This window comes from Gopherus evgoodei, chromosome 1, assembly GCF_007399415.2.
Source record: "Gopherus evgoodei ecotype Sinaloan lineage chromosome 1, rGopEvg1_v1.p, whole genome shotgun sequence".
Classification (NCBI taxonomy): Eukaryota; Metazoa; Chordata; order Testudines; family Testudinidae; genus Gopherus; species Gopherus evgoodei.
Genome location: NC_044322.1, coordinates 272,336,593 through 272,363,216, shown reverse-complemented (window position 1 = coordinate 272,363,216; position 26,624 = coordinate 272,336,593). Strand labels below are relative to the sequence as shown.

Below are 26,624 nucleotides of genomic sequence, written 5' to 3'. Positions count from 1 at the left end.
GACTGCTCATCACAAAAGGCAGTTTCATTCAGCAACAAAAATCCACTTAGGGCATCCCCAACAAAACTGACTCCTTTCCACCATGACCACATTCCTAAGCAAAGGGGGTGTGGGTATTTTTCAGGCTATCCCCAATCCAGCCCCTGGCTGCAGAAGCACTGGGAATCTGTGCATAGCTGTCCACTTTTACAAAAGTTTTGCAAGGGACATTTATCCAGATAAGACTAGAGGTCTCTCATTGTGACCAAGATTGATTTTTGGACACCTTTAAAACTGTTAGAGCAATTGAAGTACAAAGACAATGTGGGTATGTCTACACTACGGGATTATTCCAATTTTACAGAAACCGGTATTTGGAAACAGATTATATAAAGTTGAGTGCACGCAGCCACACTAAGCACATTAATTCGGTGTTGTGCGTCCATGTACCGAGGCTAGCGTCAATTTACGGAGCGTTGCACTATGGGTAGCTATCCTATAGTTCCCGCAGTCTCCCCTGCCCATTGAAATTCTGGGTTGAGATCCCAGTGCCTGATGGGGCAAAAAACATTGTCACTGGTGGTTCAGGGTACAGCCTCACCCCTCCCTCTGTGAAAGCAGAGGCAGACAACCGTTTCACACCTTTTTTCCTGGGTGAACTGTGCAGATGCCATATCATGGCAAGCATGGAGCCTGCTCAGCTCAAGACAGCCATCATGGACATTGTAAACACCTCATGCATTCTTGTGCAGTCTATGCTGAACCAGGACCTGCAAAACCAGGAGGCGGCGGCAGCGGCTACGGCAGAGCGGCAACGAGAGTGATGAGGACATGGACACAGAATTCTCTCAAACCATGGGCCCAGGCGCGTTGGAGATCATGCTGATAATGGGGCAGGTTCTAGACATTGAATGCCGATTTTGGGTCTGGGAAACAAGCACAGACTGGTGGGACCACATAGCGTTGCAGGTGTGGGACGATTCTCAGTGGCTGCGAAACTTTCGCATGCGTAAGGGCACTTTCATGGAACTTTGTGACTTGCTTTCCCCTGCCCTGAAGCGCCAGAATACCAAGATGAGATCAGCCCTCACAGTTGAGAAGAGAGTGGTGATAGCTCTCTGGAAGCTTGCAACGCCAGACAGCTACCGGTCAATCGGGAATCAATTTGGAGTGGGCAAATCTACTGTGGGGGCTGCTGTGATGCAAGTAGCCAAAGCAATCACTAAGCTGCTGCTACGAAAGGTAGTGACTCTGGGAAATGTGCAGGTCATAGTGGATGGCTTTGCTGCAATGGGATTCTCTAACTGTGGTGGGGCAATAGATGGAACCCATATCCCTATCTTGGCACTGGAGCACCAGGGCACCCAGTACATAAACCGCAAGGGGGACTTTTCAATGGTGCTGCAAGCACTGGTAGATCACAAGGGACGTTTCACCAACATCAACGTGGGATGGCCAGGAAGGGTTCATGATGCTCGCGTCTTCAGGAACGCTACTCTGTTTAAACGGCTGCAGTAAGGGAATTACTTCCCAGATCAGAAAATAACAGTTGGGGATGTTGACATGCCTGTAGTTATCCTGGGGGACCAGCCTACCCCTTGATGCCATGGCTCATGAAGCCATACACAGGCAGCCTGGACAGTAGTCAGGAGCTGTTCAACTACAGGCTGAGCAAGTGCAGAATAGTGGTAGAATGTGCATTTGGACGTTTAAAGGGACACGGGTGCACATTACTGACTTGCTCAGACCTCAGCCAAACCAATATCCCCATTGTTATTGCTGCTTGCTGTGTGCTCCACAATCTCTGTGAGAGTAAGGGGGAGACTGAGGCAAATCACCTGGCCGCTGATTATGCGCAGCCAGACACCAGGGCGATTAGAAGAGCACACCAGGAAGTGGTGCGCATCAGAGAAGCTTTGAAAACCAGTTTAATCACTGGCCAGGGTACAGTGTGACTGTTGTGTTTGTTTCTCCTTGATGAAAACCCGCCCCCTTGATTGACTCATTCCCTGTAAGCAACCCACCCTCCCCCTTTGATTACAGCTTGCTTTCTAAGGAAATAAAGTCACTATAATTTAAAAATCATGTAGTCTTTATTGATTATAAAAAGAGGGAGAGAACTGACAAGGTAGCCCGGATGGGGTTTGGGAGGAGGATAGGAGGGAAAAAAAAGGCCACTAAAAAAATTTCAAAATAATGCCAGCCTTTTTGTTGGGCTGTCCACTGAGATGGAGTGGGTGGGTGCACAGAGCCTACCCCCCCAACATTCTTACACGTCTGGTGGGTGAGGAGGCTAAGGAACATGGTGAGGGGGGAGGGTGATTATACAGGGGCTGCAGCGGCACTTTGTGATCCTGCTGCCTTTCCTGAAGCTCCACCAGATGCCGGAGCATGTCAGTTTGATCAGCAGCAGCCCCAGTGTTGCATCCCGCCACCATTGATCTTCCTGTCACCACATCTCCTCACGTTCGTCCCTCCTGGTCTCATGTTCATCCCTCCTGGCCTCACGGTCACTGGCATCTTTCCTGTACTTTGATACCATGTCCTTCCACTCATTCAGATGAGCTCTTTCGTTGCAGGTCACTTCCATGATTTCCGAGAACATTTCGTCTCATGTCTTTTTTTTCCTCTGCCTTATCTGAGATAGACTTCGGGACAGCGTAGGGAGGCTTGAAAAATTTGCAGCTGCAGGAGGGAGGGGGAAAAAAAAGGAGAGAAGTATTTAAAAAGATACATTTAACAAAACAATGGTTACACTCTTTCACGGTGAACACCACTATTCACATTACATTGCATATGTGATTTCAATACAAGGTCACATTTTGCATCTCAATATTGAGTGCCTGTGGCTTTGGTGTTAGAAATCACAGACGCATGTCCGGGCAACACAATTCGGCTTGCATGTGGCCATGGTAACCCATTGTCTTTCGGCTTCTGCAGCCTTCATATATCCAGCGCCCACCTTTCCCAAATACCAAGCAAAGCCTATTGAGTGCTGCGTCTTTCCTGCTAACGTGCAGCAGCAGAAACCAGATTCCCCCCACCCCAACCAATTATCTGGGATGATCACTTTAGCTCTCCCCCCACCGCGTGGCTGGTAGCAGGAAAGATCCCTGCTAGCCAAACACGAAAACACTCAGCACTAATCACCCACCCCTCTCCTCCCCCTGCTTGGCTAACTGCAAGGAAGGATTTTTTTTTTTCAGCCACAGGCAAACAGCCCAGTAGGAATGGCCACCACTGTCCCCTTAATTACATTCCTGTATTTCAACCAGGTTACCATGAACGATATCACTCTCCTGAGGATGACAGCGAGATAAAGAATGGATGTTGCTTGAATGCCAGCAAATACTAGGACAATATGCTACTAGGCTTTGACATGCAATGATACCAGATTACTTGCTACATGCATGGCGTGGTCAAGTGTCCTACCATGGAGGATGAAATAAGGCTGCGCTGCCCAGAAACCTTCTGCAAAGGCTTTTGGAGTACCTCCAGGAGAGCTTCATGGAGATGTCCCTGGAGGATTTCTGCTCCAACCCCAGACATGTTAACTGTACTGGTCGCAAATGCATCTCAAGTCCTCAGGGCAAATTAATCATTAAAAAATGCTTGGTTTTAAACCATGTTTTATATTTACAAAGGTACACTCACCAGAGGTCCCTTCCATGGCTTCATTGTCTGGGATGGTGGCTTGGGAGGGTAATTCCATCAGGCTGAGAAAAAGCTCCTGGCTGTTGGGGAGAACGGAGTGCTGTGTGCTCTCTGCAGGCTTGTCCTCCTCTTCCTCCTCATCTTCCCCGTCCGCAGAATCTTCAGGCATGGCTGAGATTACCCCTGCCTCGGAATCCACGGACAGGGGTGGGTTGGTGGTGGCAGTGGCAGACCCCCCTAGAATTGCATGCAGCTCAGCGTAGAAGCGGCATGTTTGTGGCTCTGCCTTGGACCTTCCGTTCGCTTCTTTGGTTTTCTGAGCTCCTTAACTTTCACACGGCACTGTACTGAGTCCCTGGTGTGGCCTCTCTCCATCATGGCCTTAGAGATTTTTTCAAATGTTTTTTCATTTCGTCTTTTGGAACATTGTGTGCTAACAGAACTATCATCTCCCCATATAGTGATCAGATCCAGTACCTCCCGTACAGTCCGTGCTGGAGCTCTTTTTTGATTCTCAGACTGCATGGTTACCTGCACTGATCAGCTCTCCACGCTGGGCAAACAGGAAATGAAATTCAAAAGTTCGCAGGGCTTTTCCTGTCTACCTGGCCAGTGCATCCAAGTTCAGATTGCTGTCTAGAGCGGTCACAATGGTGCACTGTGGGATAGTGCCCGGAGGCCAATACCGTTGATTTGCGGCCACACTAACCCTAATCCAACATGGTAATACCGATTTCAGTGCTACTCCCCTCGTCGGGGAGGATTACAGATACCGGTATTAAGAGCCCTTTATATCGATATAAAAGGCTTCGTTGTGTGGACGGGTGCAGGGTTAATTCGGTTTAACGCTGCTCAATTCGGTATAAACGTGTAGCATAGACCAGGCCTGTGTGTGAATTTGCCACTGCACGTCATAACATCTCTTGGTAAGGCAGGCAGCTCTACAATCCTTCATTTTATGTTGGAATTATTGATCAAGAAAAATTTGAGATGATTATGTGACAGAGCTGAGTGTATAGTGGCCAGCACTGCTAACATCGTCACTATTATGGTTGAACCAGTTAAAAAAATAAAAGGAGATGTGTGTCTGGAAATACCTGTTTACACTTATTTTCCATCTTAAGGCAATGAAAGGGCAACACTTAGTGCCAGGGCCAAATAATTAATTACTGAACAATCGATTTTAACAAAGAAAAAGAAAACAAAGAGCCCGTCTGCCACTACAAAACCAACCAGGGATGGTTACATACCATGGCTCGAGGATCCAAATACAATGTTGTTATGCTCCATCTCCACCACTACAGAGCCACCATTTAGTCATGTTGACAGACAAGCACATTGTAAATGAGCCCTCAAGATGGCAGTTTTTGTAGCTGTAGATAGGCCCAAAGTTACAGACCAATAGTGCTGGCTAGAGACAAGTGCTTCATTTCCCATTCCCTACTCCTACACTGCTGTTCTCAGACATTTTTGCCATCTTCCTCCTAATTCGCTCTCCCTGGCAGTTCCCTGCCTCTCTCCTCCTGAACGGGGTCCTGCTGCCCTCATTACACTTCAGTTATCTTCTGCTCTCCCTGAACTGCCCACTGCCAGCCAGGGCCGGCTCCAGGGGTTTTGCTGCCCCAAGCAGCCAAAACAAAAAAAACAAAACAAAGCCACAATCGCGATCTGCGGCAATTCAGCGGGAGGTCCTTCGCTCCGAGCAGGAGTGAGGGACCCTCCGCCGAATTGCCGAATACTTGAAAGTGCCGTCTCGCTCCAGAGTGGCCGCCCCAAGCACCTGTTTGATAAGCTGGTGCCTGGAACCGGCCCTGCTTCCAGCCGCCATTAAACCTTCCGAGTCCAATATTCCTTCCCTGCCCCTAGAAAGGACAACTCAAAACACTCTGTTTTGTTTGCTGTTTGAACAGCACTAGAGGAAAAACAGTGTCGCTCTGTGTTATTACTTCCGTCAAGCCCTGCAGTATTGCCCCTTTCATTCCATTTTGGGGGAGGGGGGAGATCTCCGTGCAATTCTGTTAGGGTCCTTTAATCCCAGCCTTCCATTCATAATGCTCTTCCAGTCTGCAGCCTCTTCAGAGCAACACTTTCCAAAATGAAAGATTATACTGTGATTTAGTTATGTGGATACACTTTTACCATTAAATACAGCTGGGGGGGAAGGCAGGGGAAAACTTACTGACCCTTCGAGCCACATACTATCTTCAGAAGTCTGGGGCGCACCTGCCGGGGCTCAGGGCTTCAGCCCTGTGGTGAGGTGATGGGGCAAGGGGCTTCAGTGGGGCACACCTGCCAGGCACAAGACTTCACCCATCTCCTGCTGGAGCTTCAAGCCCTGGCAGGCACCTCCTGCGGAGCTGAAGCCACAAGACCCCCCTGGCCCTACCTGCTGGGCAGAAGCTTCTAGCCACACCGCTCCACTGCAGGGCAGAATCCCTGAGCCCCCCCAAACAGGCTGGTAGGCAAAGAAGGGGGTGGGGGGGAGGACTCCAAGAGCCGCATTTTAAACTATAAAAGAACTACATGTGGCTCCTGAGCCATGGTCTGGCCACCCCTGAACTAGACTGAGAAGCCACCAAACTTGTTGCAAGGTTTCCCAGATGTTAAAAAGGGTAATTTAGTAAACCACTGTAGTCTAAAAAGCCCCTTACTGTACAGTCACCTCATGCAGTGTGTCATTTCCACTCTATGACAGATGGAGTCACCGAGACAGATTCTGGCCTCTACTCCAGCATATATAAGGGCTGTAAAGGAGCTGCAGCAGCACCAGGGAGAAAGTGGCCCTATGGTACCCCTTTCCCTGCTGTTCCCAGCATAAAGGCCTGCCAAGGGTAAGAGTGGGCCACCCAGGCATGGAGGAAGAGTACTTTGCAACAGAGCTAATTTTGGGTTGCAGATCAGCCCATATGCAGCAGTGGGAAGGCTGCCACAAATTACAGCGGTCCCCAGGGCTGTTCCAACTTGCACTAGGAGTCATATCAACTCCCAAGGCTGGCAGAATCCAGGAGGCATGCAGAAGGTTTAAAGCCATCTTTATCCCCTTTCTCGGCTGCATCTTCTGTGCATTGCTTCCCAAGAGCTGTAACACAGAATCTAGCTCACTGTGTTTATCACTCCACATTCTTCAACTAGATAACTCTGCATGGGGTACTATGTCACATTCACATGTGGCCCAGTCCACAACTGGCTCGTGATCCAACTCCAGTGTGTCGTTCATGAGGAAATGATAGGCAAAATACATCTCACCACAGCATATACATTACTTTCACTTAGTCAAAAAAGAGCAAGAAGAGGAAGCGAAGAAGAAAATGTAAGTGGTGTCAAAAAGGGGTTAGTTTATTTGAGAAATGTTTGAATCACCTTCCATTCAAGCACCTGGGTGCCAGGACATTAATACCAGACAGATCCCACCTGGGTAACTCAGTGAATCACCATGGCCATTGCTCTCTGAGTACATGGTTCTGTCAAAATGAGCACCCCGCACTTCCCTAATGATTGCCATTTGAATGGCTGCTCCTTCACCGTGCCCTGAAGGCTGAAGAACCCAGGCTCTGACATCCAGTTAGAGGAAGTGAATTCCACAGCGAGAGGAAACTTCTGAGAACACCCAGGACCAGATTTGTAAAGGTACTTAGGTACCTGAAGTTGCAAGTTGGAGTTATAAGAGTGAACGGATCCTGGGGCAACAGGAGGCAGGGGAGGAGTAGGGGAAGTGGTGCTGCTGGGGCCCAGGCAGATGAGAAGTCCCAGAGCTAGGGAGCTGGGGAAACGATGCCACTGGCTCCCAGGAAGAGAAAAGTTGCTGCTGGGCCAAGATAGCAATAAGAAATAGATGGCAGTTTCCCAATATTAGGAGGTGAGAAGAGGGTAAGTGGAGTCTCCACCTGAGCAGGCAGGGAGAGGCATGCATGTGTGTGCATTAAAGATTGACTTACCACCCTGAAATTACCCCCCCACACACACACGGGCAGAGGAATAGAGGGGATTTAGAGATAGACTACAAAACATGAACAGGTTTAACAAACAAACACAAACACCCCTAATGATTTTTTCAGCCAACCTCACGATTTATGTTCGAGTGGACTAGCATTCAGAATCCAGTCCTTTTGTTATATGCTTCCTGGGACTTACCCCATTAAGCAGGCAGATACCGTTGCATTCTGGATTCAGCTAAAGCTTCCAGGTGGTCTTCAAGGGAAGTCTTACATAATGTGCTTCGCAGTAGACCAGTTTGGAGATGACAAGGACTTTGATAATTGTGTCAAGGTCTGTATGATGGAGCAGGGAATCAGAACAGCTGCCTGTGTTCTTACCCCAACAGCTAGATGTTATCTGCTTGATGGGCAAGACAGGCATCCTTACTGTGCTCCTCCTGCCACATGGCATCCTCTGCTGGCACAGTGTTTGCAGGAGGCCTGTAGAGCAGTGGATCTTGTAGTTTATGCTCAGTCTCCTTTGAGATGCATGGCACAGCTCATACCTCTCCAAGCTCTTGTTTCAGGCTAGCTGCAGACTCATGCAGACATCTCTACATTACTCACACTTGGGTTGTGTTTTCAAGGTTTTCTTTAAAACCATAAGGACTGACATTTATTTAAAAAAAAAAAAGAGCAAAGATTCTGAATTCATCACGATTCCAGGAGCTGGATCCTTGACACTCCCTATAACGCCTATGCCTTAATCCAACTCTAAGGAAGAAAGATTGCAACTTCTTAAATCAACCATAGATGGAAAGCACTTCAGGACCACATTGCTGCCTAAGAATCCAAGAACAGTGGTGGATTGAGACCATATTTTTGCATACCTGCTCAATATGTAATATTTTGCATCACTAATATCTTTATGCAGAATTACTATGAGTGGATAATCCCAGAAAACATTAAACAAAGTTCCCATTATACCATGTAGCCTCTAGCATTGGTTTGTATGGATCATAGATATTTTAGCTATTTTCTGTGGTGCCAAATATTCCTGTAATTTGTTTCTAACATTGTATGAGACAGAGTACATGGCAGCAAATGTGACATGGTGGCTACTTGCATTTTGTTTTTCTTGTGGAGATTAATTTGAAATCTCAAAAGGTACAAGTTGTTCATGGAAGAGCATAAAGTTTAGATCCAGGATAAATCTCTCTTGAACACCAAATAAATAAATAAATAAATTTAAAAAAGGGAATAGACATGTTTAAAAAAAATCTTCCTGACTTCTGGAAAGCAAGTGAAATCGCATGCAAATCTGCCCTGAAGATGCTAAATGTTGCCACACAGGGCTTGCTGTTGCTTGGAATCAGGCCAGTGGGACAGGAAGTGGCTGTGCAGGATGGACAACTGGAGGACAGGAAGTTACAGACAGATTATGTTTGATCTCTTTATAACTCACCACAGGAACTTCGCAGTTCAGCAGTCTCATCTTCTTAAGCCATTTTCATTACACATTGATTTTTTTTAAAAACAAAAAACTTACAAAAAGCACTTTTTACCCCATAAATAAATATTTACATTGCACTTTTCATTGTCAAAGCACTATACAAACTGTGACAGAGTTCCTCCTCTATCTTGGTGGGTCCTGCGCTTTGAGGCAAACAAATCTGCCAATGAGATTCACCATGTTGGTCAGGGAACAGCCCAGAGACCTTCCCCTCTGGTAGAACCCACAGTCCAGGTCAATTTCTCCTGTGTCTGATCAGAAGTTGGGAGGTTTGGGGGGAACCCGGGCCTGCCTTTACTCCGGGTTCCAGCCCAGGGCCCTGTGGACTGCAGCTGTCTAGAGTGCCTCCTGGAACAGCCCCATGACAGCTACAACTCCCTGAGCTACTTCCTCATGGCCTCCTCCCAACACCTTCTTTATCCTCACCACAGGACCTTTCTCCTGGTGCCTGATAATGCTTGTACTCTTCAATCCTCCAGCAATACGCCTTCCCACTCCCAGTTCCTAGTGCCTCTTGCTCTCAACTCCTCACATGCACACTACAAACTGAAGTGAGGTCCTTTTTAAACTCAGATGCCCTGATTAGCCAGCCTGTCCTAATTGATTCTAGCAGTTTCTTCTCAATTGGCTCCAGGTGTCCTAATTAGCCTGCCTGCCTTAATTGGTTCCAGCAAGTTCCTGCTTGTTCTGGAACTGCTCCTGTTACCTTACCCAGGGAAAAGGGATCTACTTAATCTGGAACTAATATATCTGCCTTCGAATACTCTCCTGTAGCCATTTGGGCTGACCCTGTCACAAAACATTGACTAATTCTAACAGCACTCGGATGAGATTGTATGTATTAGTTTCCTCCCTGTATAAATGAGACAGGTGAGACAGAAGCTAAGGATAACATTTTCAAAAGACCGTGCAGACAAAAATGATTGTTTGAGTGTATAAAAAGGATTTTGACTCTTCTGAGCACAGGTAGCATTTTCAGAAAGTGACCACCAGGGTCCCTGAGTGTCCATGGCCTTTCCCACACCTCTGTCCTTCCTCTTTGTTCTTCACTCCCACATGGGCGCTCATCTGGCATTTTCAAAAACTTTTCTAACAGTGATCACACAAAAATAGGGACTTTTCTGCTCTATTTGTGCTTCAGGAAGAAATAACTTAATCTCTCTCTCAAAGATGCAGCACTCAAAAAAAGACACCATAACACACTATTGAAAGACAACCAAACATTACAATTTTTCAGAGCAGCACAAGGAGATAGAGCTACTGAGGGGAGAGACAGAGGGAGTGTGCTCAAGTCCCCAGCAGGTGGTTTTCATCCTTAGGGAGAAGGGTCATCAACCAATGGGCCCAACCCCAGGGACACAAGAGGCTGCCAACAACACTGTTAGTTACATGTACAAACAAAAATACATAAACAGCTATGGAAATCAACACAATTGAGAAAGAGTAAAGGCTCAAAAAGAGCTCACAACAAACATTTTTGCTGTTATTTGTGAGATGCTACAATAATGTCATTGTCTAAGGACTTTGATATCTTCTGCTTCTGTGAGTACCCATTCCACTTGAGAGGTTTCAACACTGCCCGTGTTTCCCAGATATAAACTGGATGGCACATGCCATGTGGGTGAGTCAGTGTCTCTGCACTAGGAGCCAAGAGCAGAGATGCTTAAAGTATGCTCTGGGGAGAAGACAAGGGTGTCATGGGGGAGTAAGTCAAGTGTACACATAGGATACATTTGCATCTCTGGATCTTCAGTCTCAGGATGGCGGAATCAAGACTGAAAGGGGACAAGGAGGCTATTGCACAACATCCCCTGTTGGTGGCTGTCTGCAAAATGGGAGCCAATACCACAGTGGACATGGAAGATGAAACCTCCTGAAGCAAAGCCTTACAACTCAGTTGACTGACTGATTCACATTTACTTTGGCTTGTTTAGTCTTCCTGCAGGGAAGCTACAGACTCCTGAACGTTCCCATGGATGTTAATTCTACCTTTGCATTGGTAAATTGCCTGAACAAAGTCTCTTCAACTGTATTCCGATGTGCCGAAAGTGGAAGGGTGATTTGGTGCATCATCATCCTCACCTAGGTGGAGGAGCATCTCCTTTTATTCCATCCCCATCACCTTGCAAGAGACAACAGAATTGAGACAAACCGTATAGGAGAAAAAATCTGGACTACCGTTAGTATCGATTGATGCAGGGAGATTTTTAGGCCATCAGGAGGCTACTGGAGGATCCATATGCTCACAGACAAGTCTGTCAGTGCTGTCCTCCTCTTTTGTTGGCCTCCTGTGGGAGCACCATGGAGGAACATGATTTATGGTTGTTCGAGGCAACCACTCTCTCCTACTGGCTGGCTAGCTGGCAGAACAGCAGATATTGGAAGGGGACATAGGAGGAAGAATCACGAGATGGACAGCCACCCGCTCCACCTAGATCAGAAGAATGCTGGTGACTAAGGCTGATAGGGTGGAACGTAGAAATTCCAGGGTGCCTACCAAGTGCTCAAACTACATCCAAAGAATTAAAGGAGATATTCACTTAGGCCGAGCCACAAAGGTATTTAGGCTCCTAGCTGTCACTGATTTCAATCAAAGTTATATCTTTGTGGCTCTGGGCCCTGGAAACTCCATTCACCTAGTGTAGTCTTCTGTACAAGTGTCTAGATGTTGGGTCCTTGATAGTGATCACCACTAAATGCTTCCCCTAATTAGTGTAGTGCCAGTAAGGAAGCTTAGATACTCACCATTGTCTCTAAAGGTATGCCTTTCAGCCAGGTTCCCAAGTAATCGGGAGCCTTGACCTTCTGATAAGCCGGCCTATTAAGAACAGCCATGTACTTCATATATTTGGTTTCTCTCCTAGTCCCAAGGTCCTTCGGTTTTCCTTTTATATCTTCATGCCAGCATCCAGCCCAAATCCCACCTTGTATTCACCATAAGTCATTTATTCCATAAATGGGCTTTGACTGTTACTGATGTGCTTCAAAGGTTTTGTTTTTTAAAGAACTCTATTAACCTCAATCTGTCTGTAAAATTGCTTTCAAGTTTTCCATACTCTCCTCCTCTGGCTTTTAAAACAAAATAGAGCTTCTCCATCTTGTCAGGATCCTTCACAAATCCAGCTCCTGAAATCCCACAAGCTCAATTCTTCTGACAGTCAACAATTCCTCAATTTCACCACCTGTAATGTGGGGATAACATGGGCCTCATGGGTAGTGCAGGGAGAAGAGACTGATTAGTTAATGGTTGGTAGAGAGCCATGTATGTATTCAATTAAATAATTGACAGTTGCTTAATTATTTCAAGGCAGGAGACTCCTAGCAATCTCAGCCAGTGAAGGATTCTGCACAAGAAAACACAGACACTCACAGTGTCAAGGTGGCAAAACAGGCCTCTTCAAGATGAGGAAATGCAGCTATTGTAGCAGCAATGGCTGGAATTGGCAGGCTTGTCCAATATGGGTTGGTCAACAACAATTATCTGTTAATCCAAGAACAATGATAGCTAGACTTCTTTCATCTACAGTACTGAAATATGAGACTCGATTCTCTTCTCCTCAAGGTTGAAATTAATCAACCTTGAAGGGGAAATGGGGGAACAAACTTCTTACTCCATAAGATGCAAGTGAAGAACAGTATAATAGAGGAACCAGAGAACTAATCCACAGGGATCATGAAGATTCCTCTGCAATGGCAGGGCCCATAATGCTATTTCTGCTATCCTACCACAATGACCTCGGTGCGAAAGCTCTGCTTCTCCTGGGGCTAGTAGTTTGAACTGGCCCTAGAACACTGCTCCATCTGGGGGTGGGAGCGTGTGGTGTTGATGAGAATGAAATCAAATGAATCTTTATACAGAGCAAACAAAAATCTACCCTCTCAAAGACTGCAGTCCAATTAAGAGAAAAAATATTTCCAAAACAGTATATGAATTCTGTGATGTGGCTGCTCTTAGGGTTCCTTTTCTAGGACCTCTCTGTCTCAAACCTTAACTCCCCCTCTCTCCCTTTCTTCCAGGATGGAATCAATCTAGTGTGCCATACCTGCCCCAGTAGGTCAGCAGTAAGTAACCTCTTCCTTTGTAAGGAATCAACACCTGCTGACAAACAATTCAGCACATCTGCACTCAGCTCTGATTCAAAAGAGGCCCCCGACACTGAAAAACCTGTCACTGCCAGGACCTGCATTTGCAACCTTCTGCTCGTTAGCACTATAGTGCTCTAGAGCAGTGGCTCTCAATCTTTCCAAACTATTGTGCCCCTTTCAGGAGTCTGATTGGTCTTGGGTACCCCCAAGTTTCACCTCACTTAAAAACTACTTGCTTATAAAATAAATACAAATGTCACAGCACACTATTGCTGATCTCATTTTTACCATATAATTATAAAAGAAATCAATTGGAATATAAATATTGTACTTACATTTCAGTGTACATAGAGCAGTATAAACAAGTCATTGTCTGAATGAAATTTTAGTTTGTACTGACTTTGCTAGTGTTTTTTATGTAACTCATTGTAAAACTAGGCAACTATCTAGATGAGTTGATGTACCCTTGGTTGAGAACAACTGCTTAGCAGCACATTAGTTACTAAGCTTTACCATCCTCAACAACTGGCCAGAGAGCATGTGTAGAGATCCCAAGGTAGCACAAGTGGAATAGATCTACTATGCACATGGTTACTTCCACTTACTAAACTAACATCTCATTCCAAAGCTACTTGTTATCAGAGACTCAATAGTTCAATTTTAGTATACTAGAATGAGAAATCAGAGAGAAGCCAATGATCTGCAGTGGATTTTTTTAAAGTGGCATTGAGAGACTAAAAAATGTCAATTTAAAAGAAGAGATTTGGTGGGAATTTAGTACTTTGGGAAAGGTATGAAGCCAACAGCCCTGGAAACCAAAGTCATTCATATATAGATCTAGTACAGCATAGGAATGTTAATTTTCCTGAAGTACCACAATATGCCTTAACTCTAATGTGGTAGGACCATATTTTGTGGTAAGATTTTATCTCTATGGTCCTTTGAGTCCCTGGCCCTTCTGCTGAGACTGTAAATACAGATGCCACATTATGATGATTATATGGATGGCTGTCAACTGGGAACTAGACAGCCCAAGTTTAACATAGACCACTATGTAGTGATCAGACAATAATGACTTTGGTCATATGACCCCAGGCTTGATTTCAGTTGGGGATCTAGAAGTGAAGGTCATTCAGTTTTAATCTGCTCATTCACTGCCCCATTTGTGGGTTTGAAAACAATTTAGAATGTGAGCTACTTGAGGCAGGGACCTTATTTGCACCTTTTATTTAGAAGTATTTTATGACTAGCAACATTTGAGAACCTCCACCCAGCTCACCGCCACCAAACTGAATGGATTCAAGGAACTGGGAACAGCTAACGAGGTTTTCTCCTTGTAAGTCACCTGTTCTACTTGAGTTCCATATCAGAAGCAATGGAAAGTAATTTCCATCTGATGACAACAGGGCATTTGTATGAAATGAGCAAGTGATCTCACGGTCTTGCCTTCTAGCAGAAAAGTGTCCATCTAAAAAATACCATCAGCACAACTAACACCCCTCTGCTGGCTCAGAATTAAGGGCCAGGTCCTGCTCCAACTGACCTCTCATAGAATTTAGTAGGTGCAAAGATGTGGTTTTAAATTGCTTGGTGAGAAATCAGGCACACTGACAAGGCAGGTTGCATGGGAAGTTCTGTCTTGTGGAACACAGGATGGTAGTCCCCAGAACTGTCACTAACACTAAATTGACTAATAAAAGCCCAGTTGACTTCCCTTTGAAGAGGATCACACCCCGTTCACAATCATTCATGAATACAAGAGAAAGTCAGATGGGATGTTCCAACAATATTTTATTTAAGAGTATACAATATGGCAGCATTAAGATTAAAGCAAAAAACAAGACATATGTATAACTGATTTACATAATTCCTAAAACAGACCCACTAACAAGAGGAGCCAATTATGTTGGTGACAGAATGGTAAACTTGATGACCATCTTTCTTTAGTGCCCATACCTGAAAATACAAAATTTGTTGTTACGATGCTTGTTATTTTTATATTGAATACCAATGTTGATTTTTTGGCACCAGCTTTACTCTCATGATAACCTTTAATCCAATTAACATGCAACATACAAATATATATGTCAACCTCCGCAGAAATAGCAAAAAGCAAAAGGTACCTATTTAACTTTTTCCTTAAATCTCCAGACATTAGTGATTAACTGGGGGAGACAAAACAGCTCATCATTTCATGGACTTGTGACCCTATCATCCTAATCGTCTGCCCAAACTCCACTTCTCAGGTCTGTCCTTGGTGTAGAGAGGCTGGAGCATGTCACTACCCCTTATACATTACTAGGCGTGTGTAAAATGTAAGCCAGTTCATGTCTCATACTGGTACTTAGGCATCTTAGTCACTAGCCAAACAGAACAGCTGCCCCATGGGTCCAGCTTTCAATTATGGCTGCCTTAAGATGTTCAGATCCTGCACTTTGGTACTGAAGTTGTCACAGAAGCAGCCATTTACACAACTGAGCGCCAATTAATGCCCAAATATGGGACTGAGAAATTTTAACACTCCTGCTTTAGAAGTCAGGACTCAGTTTAAAGAGAATGCTCTTTTTAAAAAAATCAGTGTGAATCTGTAGCTAGCAAAGTAAGTGGTTAATGGATAAAGGATTCAGTTAAACCAGGCACAGAGTGGGGCAGGTGCTAAGTAAGTTTCTTGTTACCATTTTCAGCTTACTTCATCTCAAACCCAATCCGTACCCCCACATAAATAGGTCAATGCCCCTCAATCCTAATCAGCAGCTTCTCTGGCTATTCTGATGATGGGTCTTTAGGCAAGGCTATCAGTCTGGCTCATTTACTTGGTGGTTCTGCACTGCAAGCAAACATCCACCAAGCCAAGACAGCTAAGTTAGTTTTCCTCATCTGTAACCTTATTAGGGTTTTAAAACAAAACTCAGCAATGCAAGGTCAGAGTGACCTGATGCAATTTTTGGCATCTTGACAAACGCAATACCCAGGTTTTGGAGCAATGGATTTAACCCAGGTTAGTTTCTGAACCCAAGTCACTCATGTGGGGCTCTGCTATCAGTGAATTTCACTTCTCTATGCTCTCTAGAGAAAATGTTGATGTAGGGCTCCAATCTATAACTGCTTTCACTTACACCAGGACTATCTGGACACCCTTCAGAGCCCATCAACTCTGTTAGCAAAGATCGCTGTACAGTGCCACAGAAAACTCCTCCCAATAGGAACAGAGTATGCTCCCAGACCCAGAAATGAGAAAGATACATGGGTACTCTATTAGCAAGATCTAACAGAGATTAACAATACCTAGCACTCATCATGAGAGCCAATGGATTGCCATAACATGTTTCATGTTGGGAAAGGCATAGGATACCTACTTTTGGAACTCCCATTCTCTGTTGTCCAGCGGACACACCTGGCGAGTCTTAAGCCAACGAGAGATGCAGTGAAAGTGGAAAGCATGCTGAAAGGGAAGGTCCAAGTTACATAGTTTCATAAGGCGCTGTTCATGAATCTCTTAATACAGAGAAATTAAAGCAATGAAAGTGTCACTATAAAAAAGGTACACAGTGTTTGTAAACAAAGATGTGGGGACCTGACTGAGCTCACTGATAAATGGCAAGGAAGAGGATGGTTTTGATCTGTTTAGAAAAGGAAGGGAAATATCTATGAAGTAGTAGCAGAGAGGCTGTTTCACAGTTGATGCCACGGCAAATGATTGATTTCTGACAAAGGAGGAGAGGACGGTTCAGAAGCTGTCAGTACTAGCAGAGCAGAGGCTGTTAGAGACATGCCTATGGAGCAAAGAAGAGGAATTTCATAGTGGACAAATATATGAAGAACCAGAGGACGTCCTGAAGGGCAGGAATGATGAAGGTACAGGCTGAAGGAAGAGTTCTGCAAGTACTCTGAACCAAATGCGGTTTGAGTACAAGTGACTTTGGGAGGCCAGAGAGAAAGCTCTATTACATATTTGCTGCAGACACTGTCCTGCTTTCCCCATACAGCTCCTTAAAAATTAGCATCCCATTTGTCTGTATGATTAAAGGCTTATGTTGGAAATCCCAGTTCCAATACTCAAGTTCCTCAACGTGCTTAAAAGCCATCATTTGATCTCGCCTCTGTAGACAGATACAACTTTGTTTTTAGCCTTCTTGAGGCACTATCTTGTTGTAACATGGCTCCACCACATAGTAGTTTTTGTAATGGAGCCAAGTCCAAGTCTGGCAAGAGTCGTTTCTTCATGCAATCCTTTAACTATTACCCTGGATACAGTGGCATGCCATGACACTTTTAGTCAGGCAAACAGTGCCACACCTCCAGGCAAAATGGCATCCTGCAGGTGTTGTGACCTCACACGTCGTCACACTGTGTGCAGGATGCCATTTTGTTCTACAAAAATGCATCCTTCATGCATGTTTGGGGGCTGGACAGAACTGTTCTGCAGGCAAAACCAGTCCTCGGGCATACAATGCATGCTTGCATACATACACAGTATGCCCTTGCCAGGACATGAGGTGGTGGGGAAATGCTGATTTGCATGCTTGAATCTAGACACATGGCTGGTACCCTGTCTGAGGGACAGTGATGCCTCAGCAAAATGGGAAAATCTGAAGTTCACTAGATCCAACAATTTGGGTCTCTCTTTTCAATACAGAAACAAACCCTTTGGTCAACAAAAACTGACCCTTCACATAGGCTTCCACATCAAGAGAAATCCATGTGCGGGCATCCAAGTAACACTTTGTTTTCTGATGGTGGGACAACTCCCAGCTATGACCCTGTCCCTTGAATATTCAGAGATACTCACATCTCAAAATTAAATTCCTACAATATTGCCAAGCAACAAGGTACAGAGGTATCTCTATCCTTCACCTCTTCCTTTTCTGTATTCTCTTCTCCCCAACCTGTCTTGTACACATTCCCATCCCTCATTTTTTCCATTTTCCTCTTCCCTTCTTCTAGTCATCTCTCAATGTCCCAGTAAGCATCCAGGGTTTGAAAATTCTTTCCTAGTAAATAACTATGAGACTGTCTTAATGGATTAGCTGACTTTGTCTATTCTGATTTCGAGTAATAAAAAAGAGGGGACCTAATTTTTTTGTAATAGCTGGTTAGTGAAAGCAGTTTGCCTTACATTGCAGACACCCCATGCGACTGTACACTCTTCAGAGGTAGCCGACGCCTGGTTAGCTTGACATTCTATACCTGTAGAAAAAGATTAAACACATTCAGAAGCGGGACCCTTTCTACTTCTAACATCAAACAGTCCTCTTTACTATAGTAAATGTGAAAAAATACCCAAGTTTGTTGTTTTGTTGGACTTATTACAAAGAAACAAAGTGTCGGAAATCACTGGGTTTAAGTAAGATTTTTTCCAAATTGGGGGGGGGGGGAAGAAGAGGGTCAGTCTTTATTAGTGAAGACAGTTTTTTCTGTCCACTTTTAGATTTTTTGGAGCAGGGGGCGTGGGGGAGAAGACTGTGTAGGAGTACCTATATCATCTGCCAGTGAAATGTGCCTGCTTGCCAAATTGTAAAGATAAATATTTCTAATTTGGTCATACCAAAGTCTGTTTGACTTTTGAAGGGTTTTTATCATTATTATTAGTTATTGTATCAAAATTGTGAGGAAAGACTTAGTTAAGAGAAAGATCTGCTATTCAAGATTCTCCATCTAGGACTGCCCTCTCCCCCTTGTTCAAGGTATTTGGTTTGTAACAATCAGTACTTCTGCAAACTTATTCATGTAGCACAGACCTTGGCCACATCTTTCATGAAAAAGATGGGACTGTGGAAAGCCTTAGGTTCAAAATCTAGGCCATCTCATGAGAAATTCAGAAGAACCAAACACCTGGCTTCTTGTCGCTGACCTTTCAATCTTGACACCAATGGAACTGTGTCCAAATTCTTTAGTAGCTCAAGAAGGTGGAAGGTGTTCAGGTAGCTTACAGAGCTTCTGTTACTTTGGAGAATGGCCCACTGGTTTGGAATTTGTCATTTCAATGCCCAGATTGTCTTATATAGTTTGGACTGGGAAGCAGGACATCCTAGGACAGGAACAGAGACAGCTGCAACAACTTTCCTTGGCCAATATGGTGGGGGGCACATTTAAAAAACAGTATTTTAATCAAAGTCACTCTTCCTAGTAGCAGAAGGGGGAATCACAGACTTTATTCAGTCATCTATGAGCCAGTGTCCATTCCTAGTAATCTCTGGCCTGCTTTCTTAATGCAGAAGAGTCCTGCCTTTGCATTCCTGCTTGATACTAATAAGTCAACCTAGGGATAATGTAGACTTGCTGATATCCAAGCACCTACTTCTTGGGGGTTGGGGACCATTCCAGATAGCCTGTTGATGCAGAGTCTCCATAAGATCTCCTTATGTTGGGGAATCTGACAGAATCCATCCTGAATTTTATCTTCTTAGTGGAACTGTTTAGTCTCTCAAGGTCTAAGATGGCTGAGATTCCACAAGATCTTTTTCTTACTATGGATACTGAATAGATCTCCGAATACCTTTCATCTCAAGAGAAAAAGCTCAATCACCCATAGTTATAGGAGGTGAGAAATTACCTTCAGGATAAGCGTATGGCGATTTCTCCAGCCTGAAAAATGAAGTGAAGGTATATGGAAGAGTCTGATGCTCCACAGAGCATCTGAATTGCACAATCACCCACACATCTCTCCAAAATCAACTGGAACCTACGCTGTGAGAAGTAGGATTCTTGCCCTAACCCTATTTTTGTATGGAGGTAAGATGGCTCTAGTCATATTTACTGTTTGATCTGTACTAGCTTCCCTCAGACATTCCAGAGGTAATACCTAGACCCAGAACACGAGTCATCCCTTCTCTGCTACCTTTGCTAGGGGAAGGATTAAAAGAACTTCTGCTCCTTCCTAGACTTTGAAAAGCAAGGAGAAAATGTTTTGGTATGTCCATAGTATTGGGTATAACCCATCAAGCTTCTCTCTCAACATATTCCACCTGATAATTCTGAGGCACAAATTTGAATAGTTATCCATTTGTCCAGGACTTAAACCAAAGTTGGCACCTGCCCACTAAAATTAGCTATCATAGCTCTGTGTGTCCCTCCCCAGCCCGAGTCCATAGTTCCATCGACACAAACACAGTATAAAGATTTATTTTATTTGTTGTCATTTGTGGCAAACTCTTCCTTAGTGTTGGATAGGAGATATTTATCCTTGGTTTTAGCCTGTTTGTCTTGTTTTACAGGCTTGATCTTGATGGCCTCTTTCTTCCTCTTTGCCATTTCAAATATTTCTAGGGGAAAGAATCTATCCTGCTTCTCTGGCTTGGGGTTATGATCTTTTGCTCCTGAGGAGAAGTCAGAACTTGTGGAAGGTGATGAGGATCTAGAACACTTTTGCCATTTTGAGGTGATCATGGTCATCTACAAAGTTCTGTCTCAGCTGGTGCTCTGGCTCAGGTTAATCTGTAGGGATGTGTATGTTTTGAGCTCTGGTGGTTCGCATTATTCAGTATTAGAATTGGAGAGGAAGCATATAGGAAAGCTTCCCTGAGTGTCCAGATCTTCCTCTTGGAAATAAGATGAGCCAAACAGGACATCAGATTCCTTGGCAAATAAAATTACTCACTTTAAAAAACGGAAGTAGGATCCTGGCGCTTTTTCCTTTAGAGGGAGACTCATGTTGAAAGGAGTTTTGGACTTATTCCTGAAGAACTGTTGATCAGCAAGTATGGTCCATATTGCAGAGTCCCAAACACTTAAGAGGGCAGACCGCTTGAAGAGACCTCTCTGGAGGAGCCCAAGCTGGTGTTGGTGGATGGAAAGGCCCTTAAACTGGCCATCCAGACTGAATTCCTTCCCTAATAGGGCAAGTGTTGGCAGGCTGGAGACAATCATAGACATACTCCCATTCTTTAGCTCCCAAGGCAGCGTCCTTGGATCACCTCTTGACCTTCTGCTTCTCCACGTATTCCGCTCCACCATGGACAGACATGGAGTTAAGGGAGAGAAGGCACTCCATGGGTGGCTTAATTCAGGGAATGAATCCTGAAAATTCTGCCCCACTCCCCGCCAAAAAAAAAAAAAAGCAGGGGAGATATTTGCTGGCTGCTGCCCCAAATTAAACTATAAAAGCAGAGATTATAGTAGATAACCTGGGAGTGCTTAACCATGTCTCTCTGCTAGTGGCAGAGAATATGAAGTGAAGGCAGAAGAGGTGTGGCAGAGACCTGGAGTCTTGTGGACAAGCATGAGCTATCTGTAGTATTTGAAAATGCAGCCCAAATGTCTTCCACTAGGACAGTGGTCAGGATCCCACAGTAAACATGTATTTCAGCATTTCTCCATTAAGAGCCCTGCTTTTGTTTTCCACACTATTTTGGCAGCCTTCAGTATTTTAATATGGATAGAGAAGTAACCCAAGATTCAATTTTCTCCCTAATAGTAGCTGACAGAAAATAAGGCATGGTTCTCCTTTATTTGCAGCTATATTAATGGGCCTCCAAATAAATACGTGTTAAGGTGTGGCTACCCAGGAGACTTTAAAAAAAAAAAGTGGCTTCTTTCTGAGCAACAGTATTGTGAAAATACACACTATATGGTATTCTCTTTCCTCCCTGCAAAGTTGACCTCTAGAACTATTCATGACTTCAGCTACTGTACTGTATCAGAAGTCAGACATGGAAGAAACAATCAAGTCAACTAATCACCTTACTGCTAGTGCAGATGTGTTTCCTACAAAGTTTTCTAGGGCTTCCCCAGTCCAGTTTTTTAAATTTGGCACAGGAAGGGATTCCACTATGCTCTTTGGAAGACTATTCCAGTACTTTATAGATTTCTATTGGATTTTCTCAATACACCTCTACCTCGATATAACGCTGTTTTAGGTGAAACTGTGTTATATTGAACTTGCTTTGATTCACCAGAGTGCACAGCCCCACCCCCCAGAGCACTGCTTTACTGCATTATATCCAAATTCGTGTTCTATCGAGTGGTGTTATATTGAGGCAGCGGTGTACTTAGCCTCATTCTTCTGCTCAATGTCATATGATCACTTCTAGTTCTAATCCTTTCTACTATATTTCCTTCCTCCATTAATGTTTACACCCTCCAAATATATTTGTAAACAGTTATGTTCCCAGCTTAGTTATGACATAGTCAAGATATTCACAATTAGTTTTTAGTCTTCTCAAATTAATCCCTTCAATGCCTTAATCATTGTCTCTCTCTTCTCTGGACTCGATCCTGTTTGTATATACATTTGTGGTTATGAGATGGCCAAACCCAATACAGTATTGCAGGTGCACCGTCATCAGAGCTGCACAGAGAGAGGCTTCTTTAATAGCTCAATATATGCAGCCCAAGACTGCACTAGTCTTTTTTGCTAGTATATTACACTGCAAATTCGTTATAGGAGGAAGCTGGTAATACTACATATCATTCATATTGCCTGACATTTCTTATTATATTTTCAGTTGCCTATAAACTTTGCCAAACCCTACTATTTAAGCTGAAATTTTACATGGCAGGTGTCTACCTCAGGGTGATTTCTCTCCCCCTGGGGGAAGGAGGGGGCTACTTTTTATATTACGAGATTAAAGATAATGAAGAAAGCAAAACCAGCCTCGGAAAATTGTTCCCATACATTCACCTAGAGTATGCCAAATATTTCTTTGTCCATCTATACTAAGGCAAGGGTGGGAAGTTAGATTTTGTGCCTCTGGTACCACTCTCAATTTTGAGAATCTATTTTTGTACCCATTTTGTAACTCTTCGCAGAATTGATATCAGTGACTGATCTGTGCGTGCATGTACACTTCAAGTTTGAAATTTTCAAAACTGAAGTCCAGTTTAATACCCTTTATATGGAGTAAGTGTTTTGATGTTTATTTGTAAAATTAAGTTTATTGTCCCAGATAAAGCAGAGCAGACATTTAAGGGTAAAGTTTGTATTGTTCAAGTATTTATGATGGATTGTTTTGTTATAGAATAGACAAACCAAACAATGTGCCTCTGGAGAGCCACCACACAATTCCAGATTATAATACCCAGCATTAGGTAGCTAATGCTATCTTCTGTGGAGTGATATCAACTGAAGTTAGTGGTCTGATTGGACGCTTGGTGTGTCAGTAATTGTAGAAGTATTGTGTGTCACAATCTTCACTGGTTTAATGAAACAATCAATAGTCAATTTGGGTTTTCTAATTAGTTCAGTTTATGCATGATTCCTGCCCCCAAATAATCTCACCTCTCCTTTGGCCCCTCATCATTACTCCACTTGCCACACTTCTTTCCAAATCCCTGCCCAGCCAACATTGGCTCCTGTGTAACAGTCTGATACCAATTTAATTCCTCAATTTGTCCCTCTTAAAGTGGGGAAAGGGAAATGTGGTGATGAAGAAGGTAAGAGATTGAATCCTAGCCTTCAGACATTACCAAAACACAGGCTTACAATTTCAGGCTTTGAAAAGAATCTCACTTTAAGAGGTGATTTTGGCTGTGCATCACATCTGTGAGGGAACTGCCATGTCTGAATAGCCAAAGCACCTGTAATTTCCCCCCCACTCCATTTACTTACACAGATCCATGATATGGTTCCTGCAAATGGCACAGTTATCAACCACAATGTCCCAGGCCCAGAGAGCTACTGCATTCCACTACAAAGAGAAAGAACACCACATTTTCTGTTGAATTTACAGTATCTGTCAGATGATTCCTTGGCCCTCCTTCCCTGTTGCACTATTCCTGAGATCCCAGCTCTTCAGAGGACAGCTGAGGAGATATCCTTGAAAACCCATCACCACCACTCTGGAACAGGTAAAGTTGTTTAGGAGTAATCAGACACTACTGAATCCACCCCAAGACCCAAGCACTTCCTGGCAACCCAGGAAACAAAAGGAATTTATTATAGAATAGAAATATAAAACAGACTCTTAGTTAGGAAAGAGGTTTATTTACCTGCATAAGCCAGTCACTCTTAAACAGAAGTCTCTTATTTTTACTAAGACAAATGCACCTGTTCGTATTTCTTTTCAAGAGACCTGAATCACATATTCAGGTGGGTCTTTTGCTCCCTGAGCCATATCCTTAGAACTGGTGGAATGGATGGAAAGTGTGCACCTTACTGGAAGTCCAATCCAGATGACCTTCACAAAATCACCACCACCACTATTGGCAGTAGCCCTACCAATAAGTGACCACTGAGGAACGGAACCAATTACTTTAGACAGTTTACATGCCACCCTGCACTGAAGTCCATTATTTCAAACACAATGGGAGCTAGCACAAAGGACTGCAGGGCACATCTGAGGATCCAATATGGGTGTCTGAATACATGGTTTGGGGGGCGAGGGGCAATGAGAATCCTTCAAATCTCACCTTTTAAGAAGTGTCGAAACCCCCCCCCCAAAAAAAAAAAAAAAAAAAAAAGGGACTCTGGCTTCCATGATCACAAAAGTCTACAAGAAGAGGATCTGCTATGCATTTAAAGTGACAATATTTGGGAAAAAAAATCAACACAGGATTGGAACTCTTAGCCAAATGATACATAATTATAACAGAAAGTGCATCCCATCCCCTTCTCTGCCCCCCAAAAAGATTAAATTAGAAGACACTTCGTAATTACACAGGATACCAGAACTTGCTTACCTGACATTGTGGGGAGCAACTCTAACTTATATTACTGCAATATAATCAGTCTAGAGATTATTGTCTAACTCCCTTTCCAGTAAGTGACTGTTCACAGTATATATTTTCCTGTATATAAGCAAATCAAGTGATGTTTCCAGCACTTCCTCAGAGTCCATCCTACCAACAAATGTCACCATTAGGAAGTGTTTCCTGATACTTGTCCTAAATTTCTCCTTACTTGCTCATTTACATCTCTTTGTACAACATACTTTCCTTCCCCTCTCAGTGTTTTCATGCTGCATAAACAGCAGGCCCAGATTTTTGACCACAGCTACCATTAGAATGTTTTTCTAAACTGAGAAGTAACAATGTAAGCTTATAAAAGCTTTCTAACTCAGGAGAGCTGACGTATCCAAGTCACAGCTATTAAACTTAGAGATAAAAGTCAGGATTTTATTGCTTATTTTACACCCGTTAGGTCAGTAAAGCTAATTAGCTACAGGGGAAGGAAGATGATGATCCAATCAACTATGCTATAGTTAGAGAGTCTTCAGTTCTGGTGATGTTGTATCCATGCCCACTGGCAAGGCTGGAGTAACCAACAGGCCTGTGACTAGGAGCTCTGACTGGAGTCAGGAGGAGGGCATGTAGGACAAGCTTCACTCAGCATGAGCCAGTCTGACCCACAATGAAACTCTCACATATGCTGCTGGCATGTGGCAGCCCCTATTGCTGTCACTCAGGTGCTCAAAGGGAGATTATGAGAGGTCCTGATCACCCTTTTCACTTTTGCCTAGTGGAGGTCTCCATGGGCAAACGTCTCACTGGGTTGACAGCAGAAGCCTCATCTCGCAGGGCCGGCTCCTGGGCTGCCAGCCCACCTCTGGCTCCCTGACCCTTCGTTTTGGGGTTTGAATGACAGGAGGAAATGAGACAAGACGTCCTTCCTCCTGGATGGGCCCCAGCCAGCTTCGAGGCAGAGTCCGGGGGCGGGAAAAAGGAGCCAAGGCCACTGACAGAGGAGCAGGAGCGCTGTCCGGTGACCCCTGCACCACCCCTTAGACTGGATCAGCCAGTCAGCAGACCCACCCAGGCGAGGGCTCCCACGTCCTGACATCATCAAATTCAGCGGCAGCGAGGCCCCGTCACGGGTGGCTCCATGTTGGGGCAGGGTCACACCAGAGACCCCAGGCAGCCGGCACGCAGCCTTGTCCCCCCGGCCGGGCCTCGCAGCATCGCCCTGACAGAGGTAGCTGAGCCGAAGCGTCGCCCCGCCCCATCCGTCCCCACTTGCCACCGCCCAGGCCCCTGTAAGAGAGCGGGCACCTCCCCGACACAGTCCCGCCCCTCCCCGCACGCCGCTGTCACCCGGCAACAACAGCGCGGCTGATTGGCTCCTCCATCCCCCACGTACAGCGATCTCGCCTCACCCATTGGCCCCAAACTTCGCCAGAAACCCAGCGTCCCGCCCCCGCCCGAGTAGTGCGGAACCGGAGACCCGGCCCCTGAGAAGAACAAAACCCGCCCTCTCCTCGCCCCGGGGTGACGGGCCCGTTCGCCCCGCTCCCCGGCCCCGCAGCAGTTAGGGTGGCGCGCCCCGAGACCGGACCTTCTTCACTTCGAAACGCTTCTTGCTGGCGCTGCTGTTGCCGCCGCTCGGGCTGTCCACATCCATCGCCGCCGCCATTTTGAATACACGATTCCACGTCCCCTTAGTGCGCGTGCGCGGGGCTGGGGACGAAGACTCGCGACAGCCTCCCTTCGCCCTTCCCCTCACGCAAACAGGTGCGTGCGGAAAGGGGAGGGAAGGGGATAAGAGCGGCGAAGTGTCACGTGACACTGGTCTCTTAAAGGCGCGGGCCAGGGCGGAACCCAGTGTC

General features: G+C 44.8%; 1 protein-coding gene across 1 annotated transcript; it reads right to left on the bottom strand.

Annotated features, from left to right (window-relative positions):
• Positions 1 to 14,919: 14,919 nt before the first annotated feature.
• Positions 14,920 to 26,551, bottom strand: RBX1 (ring-box 1). The gene is made up of 5 exons (XM_030547015.1): positions 26,354 to 26,551; positions 23,693 to 23,771; positions 18,263 to 18,333; positions 16,503 to 16,588; positions 14,920 to 15,102 (listed from the first exon to the last, which is right to left on the bottom strand). The coding sequence occupies exons 1-5, from the start codon at positions 26,429 to 26,431 to the stop codon at positions 15,090 to 15,092; spliced, it is 327 nt and encodes a 108-aa protein (XP_030402875.1). The 5' UTR covers positions 26,432 to 26,551; the 3' UTR covers positions 14,920 to 15,089.
• Between the last annotated feature and the right edge of the window lie 73 nt (positions 26,552 to 26,624).